General features: G+C 44.2%; 2 protein-coding genes across 3 annotated transcripts; one reads left to right on the forward strand and one right to left on the reverse strand.

The window, feature by feature from the left end:
• Positions 1-11,226: 11,226 nt before the first annotated feature.
• On the forward strand, positions 11,227-14,066 carry LOC123119870 (uncharacterized). Of its 2 annotated transcripts, XR_006459039.1 has the most exons (4): positions 11,227-13,192; positions 13,260-13,335; positions 13,422-13,517; positions 13,588-14,066. XR_006459039.1 is itself a non-coding variant. In XM_044539832.1 (3 exons), exons 1-3 carry the CDS (start codon positions 13,189-13,191, stop codon positions 13,849-13,851), a joined length of 507 nt encoding a protein of 168 aa, XP_044395767.1. In that variant the 5' UTR covers positions 11,227-13,188; the 3' UTR covers positions 13,852-14,066. The 2 variants fall into 2 exon arrangements, 1 of the variants encoding a protein (XP_044395767.1); XM_044539832.1 differs by having other exon boundaries at positions 11,227-13,335.
• A 402-nt stretch (positions 14,067-14,468) lies between these two features.
• On the reverse strand, positions 14,469-17,346 carry LOC123119872 (glutamate dehydrogenase 1, mitochondrial-like). Its single transcript, XM_044539833.1, has 4 exons — positions 16,897-17,346; positions 15,519-15,769; positions 15,288-15,362; positions 14,469-15,190 (listed from the first exon to the last, which is right to left on the reverse strand). Exons 1-4 carry the CDS (start codon positions 16,897-16,899, stop codon positions 15,166-15,168), a joined length of 354 nt encoding a protein of 117 aa, XP_044395768.1. The 5' UTR covers positions 16,900-17,346; the 3' UTR covers positions 14,469-15,165.
• Between the last annotated feature and the right edge of the window lie 2,207 nt (positions 17,347-19,553).

Below are 19,553 nucleotides of genomic sequence, written 5' to 3' on the forward strand. Positions count from 1 at the left end.
TTTCTATGGAATACACTGTATGGAAAATACTCTCTCTGCATGTATCAAATCAAGACTGATCACGGGTTAGGTTCGGAGAACAGGAGCCGGAATCATTGGCAAGTCAATGACTGAATTATAAGTCGGTAGGCTCACTCGCCACCGAATATGATTCCCATTCTAGATTACACGCACTGTCATTGAATGAAAAGCATGATTAAATCCAACAACCTTGTAGTGGGAACAAATGTCAATGTGTAGCTAGCTAGAGAGATTAGAGGCAGAAGAAAACAAATTGAAGTGATCACATAACAGTTGCAGTTTTATTCAGTTTGCAGTCAAACTTCATATGACATCATAGGAACCAAATGACCTACCTTAATTAACCAATAGTACATGAAGAGTACAAAACACACAATCAGTTTGTTGTGAACAACCGCAAGAGATATAGTCTAAAGAATCAGTACTAACTAGCCCCACCATGAAAAAGGCAGCCTAAATTAGGTGAGCTAGCTAGCATGCCAGCTTAATTAATCAGTGTGCGGATTTTTTTTGCGGGATCCTCATTTTCACATTTAGTACCATGTGGACAAAGTTATATGCTGCATTCAAGATTACTGCTTTTGAAGTTTGTGTTTAATATAAAAATTAATGGATGTGCTATGATGTTGTGCAGAAGAGACAGATCAGTCATAATGTGGCCAAGTTCAAATTAGTTTCCCTAGACCTACTTCTGTTTTGGGCCTTGCAATTGGCCGATATATAAGATGCAGGTCTGACCATTTGTACTGCTCATACCTGGTGTACAATTATGATGTTGAGTTATGGTCATCCTTTTTAGTACATGGAGTGAGTTGAATATTCTGATTCTGTTTTCTGTATTTTGTTAACCGACTGCAGAGGGAAGGATGCTACTGGTGAGGAAGTAGTCAAGCCTTATACTCCAAATACACTGGATTTTGATATTGGATACTTTGAGCTTGTTTTAAAGGTAATTTATCGTAAACATGTTCCAACCCCACTGGATGTCTCTTATCATTGATTCTGATGGTAAAAAGGCTATGTGACCAGTTGACTAGAATAATTTAATAATTAGCTTCATTGTATACCATATTATTAATTCACTTCTGAAGATATGCTGCAGCCAAATAGTTCTTTCAGAACATGACCAGCCATCCACAGTTATGAGCTGTTATACCGTGTTAACTGCTGTGTTATGATTGGTTGCCATGAAAAGCAATGCACAGATTTTAAATAGTACCATATAAACGGTGCATAGAATTGTCCATAGGTTGGTACAGTATGTACAATTTTTAGCTAGCATAAATCTGAATCTTGTAAACTGAGTGCAGTAGCAACAGCGTTGAACTGAACTTCTTTGTTGCAATATCCATTATATTTAAGCACCAAGAGCATCACTTAGTTTAAGTTTTTATCTTTAGAACAAGAGAACAAAACATAGACTAACCTGAACAAAATAAGCCATGATGGAACTTCTGAATCTCTGAACCTTTTATCTTGAGGGGAACATGTGAGCACGGAAATTATTTTACATCCAGTACATGATTGAGACCAGTTGATAATTTATATGTGATATGCAGGAAGACATGGCCGATGCAAGTGCAGAGTGTTTGGATGAGTACGTAAACATTGTCAGCAAGATGTTTCATAGCGAGGATGAAGGTTTTGAGTTCTATAACAAGTATGCTCTTGAGAAAGGCTTTAGTGTGAGAAAAGGCTATGTTGAGTGGGATGAAGCGAACGAGAAGATAATTATGAGGAAACTTGTCTGTAGTCGTGAAGGTTGCCGTGAAGAGAAGCACATGAAGAGGAAGAGAGAAGATAGGAAGAGGAAGCCACGGAATATCACTCGTGTGGGGTGTAAAGCGAAATTTGTCATTGCAAGAGTCGCAAAAACAGGGCGGTGGTTTGTGAAGGATTTCATCGATGAACACAACCATCCTCTGGCCCCACGAGACCTTGCTTGCTTTTTGCGTTCCCACAGAAGAATCAGCGACGAGCAGAAAGCGGACATTATAGAGATGGAAAGTGTTGGAATCCGGAAACACAAAATCATGGATGTGTTGTGCATGCAGTACGGTGGATATGACCATGTTGGATGCATGACGAGGGACATCTATAACTTCTGTCATCGCTACAAGCAGGAAACAGTCGCTGCCGGTGATGCTCAGACGGTGATCTGTCACATGATGGAGCGGCAAGAGAGAGACCCAGATTATTTCTTCAAATACTTGGTTGATAAAGATGGGCATCTGAAGGGATTGTTCTGGTCCGATACTCAATCCCGCCTTGACTACGAGGCTTTCGGCGATGTTGTGGTTTTTGATAGCACATACAGGACCAATAAGTACAATCTGCCGTTTGTGCCATTTGTCGGGTTGAATCACCACCGCAGCACAGTTATCTTTGGATGCGGGATCATTTCTCATGAAACTAACGAGGCGTACGAGTGGATGTTGCGGACATTTTCTGAAGCCATGTCGCAGAAGCATCCGATATCTGTAATCACTGACGGGGACCTTGCAATGCAGAGAGCGATCAAGGTGGTGTGGCCTGACTCATACCACAGGCTGTGTGTATGGCACATTCAGCAGAACATCGTACGCCATCTCCATGATGATGAGGTTAGGGAAGAATTCAGATCTTTCATATATGACTCATCTTCTATTGAAGAGCATGAGAGAAAATGGATAGAGTTCTTACGAAGGAATGAAGTGACAAGTGAGGAGTCATGGCTGCATCAGATGTATCAGATGAGGAAGCTGTGGTGTGCTCCATACCTGGTGGGGCGCTGTTTCTTAGGATTGAGCAGCAATCAGCGGAGTGAGAGCCTAAACTCCGTGCTACATACACATCTTGAGGGTAAGATGACATGTTTGATATGCTAGAGCACTATGAGCGTTGCCTTTGGACGCTTGAACGAGGCGATCCTAGACATCGTGGCCTTGCAGTCCGTTCCATTTACAGACGCTGATGCTTCAAGTCTCGAGAAACATGCTGCCCGGGTTTTCACGCCTTGTATGTTTCAGTTGGTCAGATGGAGCATAAGTGTTGTTAGCAAATGTGTTATCAGCGAGATACTAGATGCATGGGAGTTGACTACATATGTTGTGGCTACGATCGATAGAAGAGAGAAGAAGTTTGAAGTGCGCTGTGAGATGAAGGAAGGTTCTTTGTACAGGATCAGTTGTTCTTGTCGTAAGCTGGAATGCTTGGGAACACCTTGCTCTCACATATTCTACATCTTGGGAATACGTCAAGTGGAACTGCTGCCTAGGTGTTGTGTTCCCATGAGGTGGACGATGAGTGCGAAGTCTGCATTCCCTCCGACCAGAAAGAGCGAGATGTATGACTATTCGGCAAGCCTTATGAGGTACCGTGAGTTGCGGAATTTGAGTCACGCGGCATGTTTCCGGGCATGTCAATCTAGTGAGGAGTATCAGCATCTGAAGATGGTTCTGAGTGAACAAGATGGCAGCAAGGAATCAAGCCGTGGTGAGGAAGAATGCATTAGATTTGGTCCGGTGCTACCACAGACCACGGAAATTGATTGTCGAGATTTGGAAAAGGTTCTGGACCCAGTGCATGTGCAAGGCCGAGGTGCACCGAAGAAAAGGCTGCAGGCAAAGATGAAGAAGCAAAGATCAAAGAGGAAATGTGGCTACTGTGGGGTGGAAGGTCATAATCGGCGTAAATGCAATAAATTAAAAGAGGTGTCAAATATGTCTTAACTTTTATTTTTACATCTGATTTACTCATTACTATAGTGCACTGATTATATCTGTTGCTGTGTAGGAAATGATGGCATCAAACTGTTAGCTACAGCTCTCTGTACAAGGCCATTGGCAAAATGGACGCAGCTGTTGAGCCTCAAGAGAGTGATGTTGTGTTGGTGGCGAAGTGCCCCAACCCTGATTATCCTATGTGAGCATTACTGTGTTTCTTGGTCTTTTCTTTCCACTTTGATCCAGTGGTGCAACCTAGCTGCTAAAGCCTAAAAGTATTATCTGTTATATAGACATTGAGTTCTTTTTGTCCAAAAGCAAGTTTACATGTGCTGGCAGAAAGCCATTCCTACATGCAGGGAGGGGCTCTCTGAACTTGCTCCTTGAGCATGATGCTTTGTCTTTTTGGTTTTGTGAAGAACAAATTACTTTATTTGTTACCTGAGATTCTGATCATGTTTGATCCTTAATTTATTATAAGTATGGGTCCATTTTACATGACTGAGCTTGTGCATGAACCATGGAAGTTTTCCTCAGGCACATATTTCTTCTTGTATTATCAGTTTTTTTATAATGGAATGCAACTATGAAATGGAAACATGCTAGTCTCCAATATGAGGACATTTAAGCTGTACTGCCTGGAGCTTTCGATAAAAGAAACTATGTTGATTGATCAAAGTTGATTCTTTTGATTTACGCACATAACATTTGAGTGACCAATGATAGCAAAATATTCTGATCCTGAATCCTTCCTATGTTTCCTTGAACCAGGAATGCCATGTGAAGGAGGGTATGAGGAAGATTTTGGATGGTCAGCGACAAGGGCGTCATCAAGAAGAACAGGGAGCTGCATGCATTTCCTGGGTAGCAGTTCTAACTGTTTTGTCATATCTCATTGTGGATTAGTGAGAATGTTATGTAATTAGTGATCTGCAGTCCAGATAGTTTAGCAAGTGAGATGTTTGCTGTGTTGAGGATGTCAGATTGCTCGGCTGCAGGTGGGGAACAGTGCCGACTTTGTGTTTTTGTGGACGGGTCGAGGCATATTCTATCAGATTTTCTATACTGTGCTTTCAGGATGTTGTATAATACAATTTGCTGGAGCATGCCATCGCTTATATAGGTTTAAGATTATACATTTTACATGTGATGTTGGCAGGCATATGATTATGCACGTTTTCGGATCTAGATATATACAATGACGCACACATTCGCCTTTAACAGTAGATTTTAATAGTAGAGATAACTGGATCATCACGTGTATTGATGTCTTTGATGTCCATCTTCCTCCGTGATCCGCGCCGCACTCCCCCTTGTGCTTGACTGCTGTGCCGCCCAGGAATAACATGAAGATGCATCAACGGTTTGAGTGCGATCGTTACCGACTCCGAGTTGCAGCGGAAGAAGATGAGTCGATGTAGATCATACTTGGAGTCCCTCGAACCATAGAAAATGTAGCTTCACCCCTCCTAAGATTTCTTTGAAGCTCCGCCACTGATTTCAAGTGGAGTCCCTCGTTTAATTGATGTTATGAACATAAAAGTGGTTTGGACTAGTGCAGCACATGCAATACAAAAATAGTAAAAGCCACAATTAAGTGTGCGGGCAGCAAAGGAACCTTTCATCTAAAAATTGAGCAACAACTCAAAGTTGAAAGCCTATTATTGTAAACATAGTCTCACAATTGTCACTTCAATGAAGTGATTGTTGGTTCGAAAATAATGAAAAAACTACTTGGGACAATAGTTCAGCTATAAAGCTTGAAATTGTAGAAAAACCAAAAGCCTACTGAAGAGGCTCGTCACTGCTGCCGAAATCCAATGCCTTCTTCGGATTGTTATCTGCAAGTTTCTTCCTTTTGGGCGATGACCCATATTCGCCCAAGTCCCTCTCGCCGATATCCATGTACCCACATGCATATATGTCTTCTTCGGACATGTCCTGCCCAAATGCCTGCGAAAGGTATTTATGCAAATGATGTGGCCATTTTTTGTATAATAAATAGGAACTTGGAAATATAACCAACCTGTTCAGACATGTCATCATCGCTATTATCTAAGAATGCACAATTCTTCACAATGTACAAATGACATTTCTTTATCCCTTCTAAAGCGTGCAACATTTCATCGACGTCATGCTGGCCTGACATCTGTACCATTCCTTCAGGTGGTACGCACCCAGGCTTGATGTAGTACAAATCTGCTTCCCCTTTGTACCCATGGTAACGCAAATTTTTCACCATTATCTGCCAGTCCACCTTGCCAGGTTCAACTACTGTCGTCATACCAGGTTTCTTGTTGTGGTATGGTTGAGGAACATGAGAAAGTTCTTCGTCCACATCAACAATAAATTGCATTACAACTACCTACATACGGCTCGTTGACATCAGTTTTTGCACAATATTGAAGTGTTCATACGTAGGATGTGCATACCATTTGTAAAACATACTTACTCGGCGACGTGGTGATGAGACAGATTGTTCCGGTGGTGGGATGTCGCATTTTGCCTGCGGAGGTGGTGATGAGACAGATTGCTCTAGTGTACTGATGTCTTGTTGTGCCTGAGCATGCTGTTGATATAAATTGATTTTCGTTTGTGTGTGGATAATTTAATGAATAATAAGTTAATAATCAAAGGTACCTTCGTGCCTGTACTAGCATGGTCGTGCATCATACCCCCTTCCATGCGGATCTCCTCCATCTTGGCCTTCTCATCCTGCTGAGCCTGCTGTGGTTACAAACTGATTTTGCTTTGTGTGTGGATAACATAATGAATAATAATCTTAGTAAAGGAACGTACCTTCAGACGTGTATTAGCACGGTCCTGCATCGTATTTCCTTCCATGTGGATCTGCTCCATCTTGGCCTTGTAATCCAGATCATTGAGGTCCTTTGGTAAGTTAAGGTCCATGCCCGCACGCGTCTGCATGTTATTGAAGCCCATTTTACCACGCTCGAGATGTAGAACGCGGTCTTGCATCATATTCCCTTCCATGCGCATCCCCTCCATCTTGGCCTTGTGATTCATGTCATTACGCTCCTGCTGCAACATACGGTCCATGTTCGCACGCGCCTGCATGATATTGAATTCCATCCTGCCACGCTCGAGCTGCATAGCGCGATCCAGGTCCTTGCGCTCCTGCTTCAACTTTAGGTCCATATCGTCATGGAAATGCTTCAACCTCTGATCCATGGCTGCACGCTCCTCAGTCATCATCTGTTCCACGGCTGCACGCTCCTCCTTCCTCATGCGGTCCACGGTTGCCCGCTCCTGCTTCAGATTCTTGTCCATCACCTCTCGCTCTCGCTGCATATTCTTGTCCATCTCTTGACGCGCCTGATGCAAGTACTTGTCATCATCCATTCGGTTGTGCTGTGCCTTTGAATCCATGGTCCCTATAGAAACCAACAGAACAGTGCTAGTTACAATATGTTTGAAAATTGAAATATCTATTAATTTCAAACTGTCACTCTTCAACACAATGTGGCCGAACTGAAGGTACGGAGTGCTTGGTAATTCCGCTAACAGCCTCTATAATACAATGAGAAATAAATGATCAATTCTATTCCACGATGTATTCCTAGTTTGAAAAGAGATGAATGAAGGGCATGATCATTATAAAGTATGCCCATACTGCTACAATTTAGAGAAAGTATTAGATTTCTGCATTTTAGTTTAGTGCATGCGATGTGTCACTAAAAGGATCCGCAGATCGGCCGCCGCGGCACCGTCCACATCCACTGTATTAATTGAATCTGATTGGTAATAAGAGGGAGGGAAACACCATATGTGTACATGCAGTTCGGTTGCGGAGCACTGGGTCGCCGGACGCGGAGGAGAGGACGTCGCCGGGCGTGGAGGAGAGGGAGCCGCCGCCTGATGAACTGCTCTCGATGGGATTTGCGTCTATGGCTAGGTTTACGTACGTGGCTGGTAAGTTGGGCTGCTAAGTACTATATGGGCAATTCTATTACGTATCTGGATTGGGCTGGTAAGTACTATATGGGCTTTTGTGCTCACGTGGATCAAATATCGTAAATCTGAAATAACAAAATGTTCTTGTTACTTAAAAGAAACTTCAACTAAAAATAAACTTAAAAGAAACTTTGTCTAAAAAAAGCTTACAAGAAACTAAAAAAAATCCTTCTCTTTTGCACACTGTAGCGGAGGCATTACTCGTTCGGACTCACCACTACGGGTAGTCGTAGGCATGCTTTCTTTGGAATGCCTGGTTCTCACAACGGCATCAACGTGCTTCAACGATCTCCGGTGTTCAGGAGGCTTTGCAATGGGGAATCACCGCCGTGCAACTACGCCTGTCAACGGCCGGGACTACAACATGAGGTACCAACATTTGTTATTTACGTGCGACATTGTGGTGCATGATCGACGTGCATGTATTTGCATGGATTTGAGAGTCCGGATTTGAGATACGTGGATGCACAGAAGAAAATATGAGGGCCCGTCCGGATGCGCCCGCGGGCGTGCCCGGATGCGTCCGCGGGCGTTTGAGGGGACGGATTTGCCAAATCCGATTGTAGATGCTCTAAAAATTCTTCATATCCTTTCCTGACGAGGCCCCGGTCTGATTCGTTCAACGGCAATGCCTTCACTTTTGGTGAGCCACCTTGAAGGTCCGCAAAGCTGCATATCAACGATGGAGCCGCGTCGAGCTCGGGTGAGGAGGTGATCCATCATTCTTTTCTTCGATGGCTGATGTGGTGGTGCCGGAGGCAGGTGACAGGTGTTGGTGTCAAGGTCAGAGATGTTTTGCTATCTTTTCACTTATGTCATGTCGGTCTTTACGTGACTTGTACTTTGTTTTTTATGATATATGAATGAGACATGTACTACCATAGAAAAAAAAGAAGTTAACACACAATTAGTTTGGCCAAAGAGATCGCCTAAGCCCGGGCGCAAGCCAGAAACAGACGTGGCAGATTCTGAAGAAAAAAATGACGTGCCAAAAGAATTGGTGTTTCATCAATCAACCTTTTCTGATTTTAAAGGCGCCATCCAATCAACTCTTAACACTTACCACGCGCGGGTTCGGCTCCTCTACAGTAATGTTATTACTGTACGCATGCTGTTGCTCTCAAAATCCACCGTCGGTTTCAATCCAAAGGCTCTCTTTGGTCTGCCTTAATTATGTTATTAATCAAAAACAAAAATTGTAACGACGCTGGAAGAACGGCGGTCCTCCGGCTGGCCGCGCCGGCCAGCTCAGCTGTCAGCGTGCATGTGAAATTGAAACGCACGGCGCCGTCGCGGCCGGAGGCCAGGAGCTCGCCGGCCTTGTAAATGGCTTGCATGACCGGAGCATAAGTTCCTCAAGGAAACCATCTTGAGTTCTTGTAGCCCTACGATTGTTGTCTGGGGCTACCATGGAGAAGAAAGCTAGCTGGTTAACAAGTGGAGGATGAATACATGTCTCGATGCAAGAATTACTTGGTCGATGCATGAATTACTTAGCATTGATCTAACAAATGCTGCAGGTATGGTGACGGTATCCTGTTTCGGTAGCCACGCGACGCTTTGTTTGCAGGTTCGCAAGCTCTGGACATACGACGGTGCCGGCACCGTTTGTGCGGATTTCATCGAACTTGTCGGCGCGGGGAGCGTATGACCGCCGTCACGTCTCTAGTCCGGGGTGGTGTTTTTTGCGATTTAATAAGAGAATTAAGTGAAAGTAAGGAGATCCACTAGATTAGAGTGGACGGTTGATAGTAGAGCCTACAGCACCCATACAGTAACAACTGAACTGTAGAGGAGCTCCCATAAAAAAAAGAATTGTAGAGGAGCTGAACCCACCACGCGCATATCTATCGGCCCTCCCAAACTCCGCTCCCACCTCCCCCATTATCTGCAACAACCTCCAATCCAACTGGCCTAGCCGGCTGCAACTCGATTCTCCACTCACATTCCATTCCAGCCGCCTTCTCACACGCGACCTTCTCCTCCAACGCCAGTCCCATCGCCGCCGCCCTGTTCACCGGCTGTAACGGAGCCGCCGTCCTCACCCACGGGAACGGAGCCGCCGGCGACCGCCCATCCGGCCTGCGGAATACGACGTCACTGCTTGTTCTTCATCCACACGTTGTATTGAAGGTGAGAATGCCGACTCTTGTCATCAGTTAGAACTAAGGCAACACATGAGATGATTTAAAACCAAAGAATGGATTCCGCTTACTCTGTGCATGAAGCCATCATGAGATCTTATGGGTTTTCTCTGAATTTTGCTCCGTCCACAGCATCGTGATCCGCCTCTCTATGCTCGTCGCCGGCGTCGAACTCTCTCCGTGGACACTTCACGCATTCAGCTCGAACGCCAACGCCGCCCTCCTGACCGGGGCGATCGGAGCCGCCAGCCACACCCAACCACCCAGGGGATCGGAGCCAGCGGCCACCACCCACCTGGCCTGTGCGATACGACGGTACTGCTTCCTCTTCATCCACCTATTCGCATCACGGTTAGAACGCCTGGTATTTTTACACCCCTTAGAAACAGTGAGGTCAATATAATCCAAAACTTTGTATATAAATATCAAATGGCAGAATAAATACCACGTGTTGTTCACATTAACGACAGTAGAGAAAATTTAGTAAGTAATCATTAATCACCGATCAATCTGTGTGGTTAACGTACACCTCTGGAGAGGTAGTAACAAAGAAGTAATTAAATTAAATAGCTTATCATAGTAATTTTGTTCTCTGTAAGAAACAGGTGGAACAATTACAGTATGGTACAACCCCATAGCTTATGTTTATTCTCTGACTTGACCCAGTCTCTGTTTGTGCATATTTTCAAGGAATGGCCAGTTCTCCTACAAGTTGTGCCGACACACAATTACCAGACTTAACCAATCAGGTATATTTTTTCCCAGTTAGGTGAAAATCTTTGAAAACACATAGTTTTTTTACCTTTACATGTATTTCAGGCTTTTTTGGACGAACTCAGTGTGAAACATGCAAATATGAGGTTAATGTGCTCACCGATAAGGTTCGCGCAAATGATTGATGGATTAGATGACGAGCACCTAAAGGCCATCTGCACTCAAACCGGTCTTGGAGGGCTAACAGAGATGAAGTCAGTGTCTCTCCGACGTATTATGTTGGTGCTGCTAGCGAAGAGCTACATCCACGACATGCAGAGTATTCACATTGCTGGTAAGGACATTTCTATAACTCCAACGGATGTCTATCAATTAATGGACCTTCCAATAGAGGGGAAAAATATATATATGGAAATGGGAAAACCAAAAGACGCAAACCTGTTAAGGGCTTATCAAACAGATGGAAGACTTAAGCTGAGTGACCTCGAGGACAAAATTAAAGCCTCCAAAACTCCAGATGATCATTTCATCAGGCGGTTTGTTTTGTATGCTATTGGCATTATTTTAGCACCCACGGTACAAGATTATGTCGACTCCAAATATTTCGTCCTTGTTGAAGACGTCGCAAGAATTCCCAATTTTAACTGGGGATGTTTCACACTGGACCATTTGGTAACATCCATCAATACTTTTAATTGTAAGGATCAAGTCAATCTACAAGGAAATATAGCTTTGCTCCAAGTAAGTGCTACAACAGTAGTTGTCATTCAACTATTATTCATATGATGCATATATCTCTATCATTGATGAACTAATATTTCCTATAGTTTTGGTATTGGGAACATGTTCATGCTGGATCGATTTTGTATTCTCGTATACCCCGTCCGCTGATGGCACGGTGGGATGAAGCCACAGGTAAAATAAGACATGAGGCTTATGATAAAGGAGGCCTATATAATGGATTGGTACCTTTCTAGACTTGACTTCTTTATTTACCATATTTATTTCTTAGTACTGATTCTTTATATCTTTTCAAAGGTTGTCATGAACATCGGCGGTGTGGAGCCAACCAACATTACAAATGACCAGCATACCAACAAAGATACACATGCGCATGAAGATGCTATCTATCTACCACAACCACGAGGTCAAACTATGAGTAGCCAACAAGTAAGTTGCTCCAAGACACATCCTTCTCAATAACACAACAAAGGTCACACCTAACCACACTTATTTTTCTTCTAACAAAACGAGTTGACATTTCTTTTATGCAGATGGACATGATACTTCAAACCCAGAACGATCTATTTGCAGAACAAGAGAAAAAGTTGGTCAAACAAGTAGTAGAAGTAGAGCACAAATTAGATAAAAGAATAATCACCGTGACCAAGGACGTGATAAACATAAGGGGTAAAATTGCCACTCAACCTAGGTTGTCCAAGCTGGAGGATGAAGTTGGAGACCTCAAAAGGGAACTCCAGGTAAGTGACACTACAACATCAATTTTACCCATAACTTCCTATATTTTCATTCTATGCATTTCATGTTACAGGAATTAAGATCCCTAGTTGAAACAAACAAACAATCAACGACGAACAATGCATACGTACAGGTGATAACTATGGCCCATAACCTTGCTAACATGAGCTAATTTCTGTTCATTGACCAACTCCTAATTTTAGGAACAAGAGCAACCAAGCAATGGCAAGTTTTCATCAACTCCTGGGTTTGACGCATGGAAAGCACGGACTTCTGCTGGTACACCTAGTGCAAAACCTGTGGTGCAAAACGAGGAGTTGGACCAAGACATCCCACCACGGAAGCCTGTATTCAACAATGATTACATATTGACAGATGAAGACTATGAGGCTGAACTTTTCATCCGAGGGAGTCACGACCTTGTTGAGGTAGTTCACATCGAAGACATTGTGCTAACAGTTCATCAACTAAAACCAAATGTTAGCAAACTATTCTTCGTCGATGACGTAAGGCCCGTATACTGCAATCTACATCAAGTATTCTGAATTGTGCCATATTACATGACTACAAATTTTGCAGGTTATTAATGCATATGCACACATTAGCAATGTTGCAACTGATGCTACATCATTCATTTCCATCGTAGAAAGCAGAAGATTGCTAGGCGAATTTGGGGGTATTCCAATGGGAAAGCCCACATGTTGCTAATGTAGCAACAAAATTTGTAGGACGCAAAATGGTATGCATATTTCCTGACTTGTTTAATTGTATATCTTGATTTTCCCTAAATTGAGTCCGCTTTAATTTTCTGCCAGGTACGTGTCCCAATGAATGTGCACAACATGCACTGGTTATTACTCGTGTTTAATTTAGACAAAGAAGAGATCCAGGTCCTAAACTCCATCCAAGCATATCGTGACATTGCCAAGGAAACTGCACTGGTAAGCTTGCTCTCTTGCTTCCTCTTACCTCATGTGACACTTTTTGAAATGCACTGACGCAATCCCTTGAATCACTCCTCATACACCAGGTGGAGTCCATTCAGGCGTGTATCAACGAAGCGGTCGAGGATGGCTTGGTAACACTGCCTAAACCCATCAATATTACCCAGTGGAAAACCACTTGATATACTAACATACCACAACAGACGGATGGGTACGTATAGGCAGCTACATGATTCCTCACCTACATTACAATACTTAACTTCAACTTTACATCACAGTTATTCCTGTGGAGCGTACACACTCAAATACATGTTGACATGGGACGGAGACAAAATTACTGAGGATTTCACACAGGTCTGCCGAACACTAAATTACATTTGTAATCATGCACTACCTATGCTTCACCGCTATCCTAACCTATGCGTCACTATCTAATTCAGGCAGAAATACATATTTTCAGCTGGAAAATATGTTCAAGCCTGCTGCGTTCGGATTGCAACAAGCTTCGGAAAAAATCATACAAGAATCCTATAGAGGTAAGTTCTACACAACTAGCATTTCATGTCATGTAGTTCCTACCTTTCATGACCACTATTTCCTCTACAGAAGGACGAGTACGAAGCCAGCATTCCAGAGGAACGAAAAGGTGCAGACGACGACGTCACGATTGTCAGCAACCCTGATGTTACAAACAAACCAGACACATCCGGTGCCCCAAAGCGTAAACGTGGACGCCCGAGGAAGAATGCCCCTCCTAGTAATCCAGTGAAACAACAATTTGACACAGAGACTATCGCTAAACAAGTGGAGTCAAAAAGACGCAAGCGCAAACCATCAAACGCCGTGTCCAGCCCATTCGTACAGCCATGAATGGGCTACACGGAGAGGCACTTCAAGGGCAGATCCAAATGATTGATCTTCATGGCATGTTCTTTGAATTAAAGACTACACTTATGTTCTAATGTTTTTGCATATTATTTGTATGCTTATGTCCATCCAAGTGCTTGACTTTTCATTGGTTCTTTTTAGAGAAAACCCAGCTAATGAGCTGCAAGTTCCACTTCTATCATTTGCACCATCTGATCCATACCTTTCTGCATCGGAGTAACCTTACATCTAAAACACTACCATAAGTGACTACTTACAAACGCATGCTCCCCATTCTAACGGCGCCATACACTGCGTAAGTATACCGTTCTGGTTTAAGTGGATGATGATTATGGCTGAGGCAGGGTAATTAAGGAAGAAAAATCATAGCATATAGAACACATGAGCAATTATGTAAATATCATGGTTACACTACTATTTCTCACATCACGAGTTGAGTGGGAGATTATTACCTCGCCAGCAAAAAGAACAGAATCAATAATGCAGCTAGTTTGATGGATTACTTCAGTCCACTCCACAAGAAAAATTTCAGGCTGCAGCACCAGCAGTCAATGCACACACAGAACCGTATTGTCAAATGCCAGCCTCTCCTGCAGAAAATAAGAAGGAATAGCATCAGGAACACCATGTACCATTTTTATACTGATATAGACATGTCGACAAGAGTTGGCACATTGCAGGTTGTGTTTTGCATCGAAACTAATGCGATACATGGAGCTAATGAATTTACAACTAATAAATCTAGGCCTAAGTCTGTTGGGTAACAATACTGAAACAGATGTCCCAGCTAGCTTTACTCTAACAGAGTTCTGCTTACTAACTAGACAGCTAGGACGACAATGAGAACCAGGCAACCAGCATAAGATCATGGAAGAACAAACAGATGCTAAACTTGCTCATTGGCAAAATAGGTTGTGCACGCGAACATGACAGAGAGGACTAAAATAGGGGACATACTTCTTCTATTCCATATTTGTCGACAATGATTATGGCTGAGGCATGATAATGCACATGTAGCAACGCGTGCAAAGCGGGCAAGAAATTCATATGAAGTATGCATTCTTCCAAATTGAGCCAATTCTGGTTTTCGAAGATATACTTTACATAACTACTTTCCATTTTCTACTGTGCCATACATTGCCTAAATATTCAGAACTATATTTGAGGCGCGGGTCATGTATGTCTTGAGCTCCCGATTCACCTTCTCCTCATCCCACATGAACCCCTGGATGTTCTGCACCCACTCGAAGCAGCTCACCATCACTCCGCCGGAGTTGGCCATGATGTCCGGTAGGATCAGCATGCCCTTCTTTGCCCGAATCTGCACCACGAACATGAACATTTCTCTGCTGTCAGTCAATGTGTGAATGTGTCAACAAATGCAGCTTAGTTTTGTGGCAAAATGTTGGTGTTCTTGCCTCGTGGCCTCGGGGTCTGTTGGGTGGTTAACAGCCTCGATGATGTACTTTGCTTTGATGGCATCAGCATTGTCCCTAGTAGAAGAAGAAAATCGAACGAACTTTTTATTAACAAAAATGTATTCAGATACACAAAAAATAACAGCCAGGAGGATACTTTAACTGAGCTTCTGAGCAGTAATCTGATAAAGATTGGATGAAGTGAGATGGGACGAGGAAATAGAAGATTACTTGTTTATGACTCCTCCCAGAGCTGCCGGGATGAGCACGTCGCACTCTTCCGTGAGCAGCAAGGTCGGGTCGACGGCGTCGCCTCCGTCAAAGCCCTTGATCCCGCGGTTCTCTGCCGAGTGCTTCATCAGCTTGGCTATGTCAATGCCATTGGAGTTCTTGACAGCCCCTGTGACATCTCTGATGGAGACCACCTTGCCACCAGCTTCAGTGATCAATTGGGCAGCCCAAGAACCAATATTGCCAAATACCTGAAAAAGGCAAGAAGATGATAATTGCTCATCTGTGCAAAATGTAGATGAAGAAACATAGTTCTGGCCTTGCTCCACAATGTATGGCGCCATTGTACACAACGATTATTACTAGCATTGTGTAGGCATGCTTGTATATATTTGGCAGAATATATTACTTGTGGGTGCTCATTGTGTGCTCCTTTCCTCTTTAATTTCAGCGCGTGAGGTGGGAGATTAGAAAGATACTAACATATCAAGCACAGAACTTTGCAATTGCCACTGATGGTGTCTCCATTGTAAGCCTAAGCTTTGACAAGATGCTTGTCTCTAAATTATAAATGGGAAACATCTTAGCTTTGCGTGAAAATTAAAGAGATTGGCAAAATTTTCTCTGGCATTTTAAATGCGCAAAAGACCAAAGAAAAAGCAAATAATCTTAGTGAGTTCAGATAAAACAGAGAATTACCTTAAGAAGAGTTCAATTGCAATATCTTGATATTACACTAAAATTAAAAGCTGGATGGTCAGTCTAGTGGCAGGACAACAACCATCTTTTGGCAAATAAAACGTCTGCTTACAAATTTTACGTTTTCGGAAGCAGCCATGGATTTCACCTGGAAAAGAACATCGAAGAGAAAAAACAACATCCTACAACTGCTCCATCAGACACGAATGGGCAGAATAAAGGGATATGTTGTATGTTCTTCCCTACGGCTAAACAATTGCTGAAAACTGTCACTTTCCTAAACCAGAAGGGTTGCAGTAGCAAATTTCCACTTAGTAGTGAGCAAGTGTAGATGATTTTGGTCCTTCTCTCTTCTATCAATCCTTATCCAAGATGGCAAATTATGGCACAAACGATGTATAACTTATTAATATGATTCCTGCGCTTTGTACGTGACGAACAATAACACTGCAAATATCATTCTACAAGAAATTTGATTCCTCTCCAGGGTAACTGCATAGCTCCCCATGTGCATCAATCGACAAAGCACAAATCTATCGCGTATCTACGCCGCTAGAACATCGCACATCCAACCACTTCCTCGCTTGGAACCACCGAATTGAACTGCCCAATCAAATCAATACATGTCGGGATCAACATAGGGGATGAAGGGGGGGGGGGAGCAAGAGACCGTACGTACCATGTCGGGCAGGATGACCTGCAGGCCGGCGGGGCCGGTGTCAACCTAGGCGACCTCGACCAGCAGCGGCGACTGCAGTGTTGGTAAGGTCGACGACTAGATGCAGGAGTTGGGGACGACCTCGTCCGGGCACGGCTGCTCCCCCTCCTTGGCGGCATGGGCGGACAAGACCTCTTCTGGGTGAGGCCGAGGTCAGCGATGGGAGTCCGGCGACGCCGCTGAAGGTGCCGCCACCACGACCACCCGCCTCCTCCGCTGAAGATGCCCCCGCCGCTGCTGAACATGGACGCCGATCTGGTCGATGACTCAGCGAGGAGCGGGGAGGAGAAGGCGCAGGACAAGCGGCTGAGCCGGCGGCGCAGCGACCGGCAGAGGTGGAGGCGTGGAGAGGGGGGGAAGAAGCGTGCGGCGGCGCAGCGACACGGCAGAGGAGGAGGCGCGGAGAGGGGATCGACAGAGGGGGAAGAACCGTGCGTGGCTAGGTTTCTTTTTCCTTTTTCTCCCAGCGCTGCACACTAAATTGGACGAATCTACCCTTTTGGAAAATGATTAGCCCCACCATAATCTTGTAATGGTCCCACAGTTATTTGTAATTTCATGTAATTTTACTCTCGTAACTCCTATTTCTCCACCGTTTGATCCTAGTGAATGGACGGCTCCTAAATTCGCCAATCACTGTAACAGTTGTAAATTTTTAAAACTTATTTTCCATTTGTTTTTAATGTATTGTTCACCATAATGTCGATTAGTGACATTTTCATACATAATTAGTAGCAGAGGTGTTAAAAAATTGCCTTACATATATGTAGCCGCTATAGCGTGCTTTTTGCACCCCAGCTGATTGTGAATGCTATGCACTGGGCGCATGAATATGTGACGAGTTGGCTTGAGTACTAGGCACGGAATTGGCTGATCATGAAGTTAGAGATTGCTTGACCAGCAAGGGATGGCTCAAGATGGCACGTTCTGTGGCCGGGAATGCCGCCTCGAAGTTGCACCAGATGTGACGAGTTGGCTTGAGTACTAGGCATAGAATTGGCTGATCATGAAGATACAGATCGCCTGGCCAACAAGGGATGGCTCAAGATGGCACGCTCTGTGGTCGGGAATGCCGCCTCGAAGTTGCACCAGATGGCGCGCCCGCACTTCAAAAATGCCACAGGTGTCATCACAAACTCGTGCCAAGCGGCACACCCCTCCCACTGCTAATGCTCGCCCTGTGACTGTCTCCTTGAAGATTTCGTCGAGGCGAGTGACCGAGACGTATGTGGCATAGCGTTCATCCCATGCCTCATTAACAGTGGGGAGGAGGAGGAAACCAGTAATTGCAGAGTATCGGCATGGCGTTGGGCGGATTTGGCACCGACAATGATGAGTGCAGGGTCCTCACCATGCTGAGCATGCCACTCCTCCTTGGCGAGGAGGGCGGGATCCTTGTACGCGACATCCAAACGTCATGACGATCCCACTCCTTAGATATGAGGGTCGCCTCCTCGTCCAATCAGTTTCTCCTCCTCCGAGAGCAACACCCACTCCGATAGCAGGGGAAGTGACACGGTGAGGAGAAGGAAAGTGGAGAATGAAGTGAAAGGTGGAGATGGAAGTGGAGTTGTGGGAGGTGGGGAGAGGAGAGAACACGGGGAACCACCAACCTTTCTATGGCCGCGCGCAGTGGGAAACCTGGTGGGTGACGGGAAAAAGTGGCATGAAACATGGGAGGAAATGGGGCGAACAGTTGTGCATGCACTGACCGTGATTAATTGGCATGTTTCCCGCTGAGATGAGCGGCAGGATTGTTATGCTTGTGTGTACCATTAACAAGAAGATAAGAAAGGTCACGTGGGACGATGATGAGAGGTGAAACTTCCATCCCGCATGGGCGGTTGGTGATGGAGCGCACTTGAAAGCAACACCCCCAGCCTCCATAGGCTTGGGGGCTCGACTGGGCATGGCCTCCAAAAAATATGGCAATTGAGTGTGTGATGGTGACTCTGCTAGACCAACCTTTTCGGCCATAATCGCCATATGAGCGGTTATTATGGCGTTTGACCACATATGACAACTCTACTAGAGTTGCATTAAGGATAGCTCATGCCCCTATGCTGGTGACTATGCCATAGCCCCCTCGTGTCGCATGTATGGCGGCCTCCCCTCCCATCCAGTCCACCAGGGCGTCTGCCTGTTTGTGAATTATGGATCCCCATCGGTTCCAACGTAGTGCTTACCGATGAGTGTATTTTTGCTCTCGTTTTTACGTGTGCTTAAACCGAATAATCCCAGGTTTTCTGAGCTAATCATTTGATTTGATTTACTAATGGCTAATGAATGAAAAAGTTGCAAATCTCTTTGTTTATTTTGTTCCCTACTGGAGTGGACCATTCTAGGTGCAATATCAAGTTATAAACAGAACATAATAGGTGCGGTGATCCACCCCAATAAATTCAAATAGAAACATTAATTTCCCAACCCCGCCAAATATTGCTGGTCATACCAAAAAAATATCAAACCCAGCAGAAATTTTTGCCATGGCAACCATTTTCTTCTCCCATGACAAATGTTTGAAACCAATTTGAATTGATCACACCTTGTTATCAGTGGTTTAAAACTTAGGAATTATTTTTGCTTTGTGTTCAATAGTACCACAAGTGAGCATTAGA

Source organism: Triticum aestivum, chromosome 5D, assembly GCF_018294505.1.
Source record: "Triticum aestivum cultivar Chinese Spring chromosome 5D, IWGSC CS RefSeq v2.1, whole genome shotgun sequence".
NCBI lineage: Eukaryota > Viridiplantae > Streptophyta > Magnoliopsida > Poales > Poaceae > Triticum > Triticum aestivum.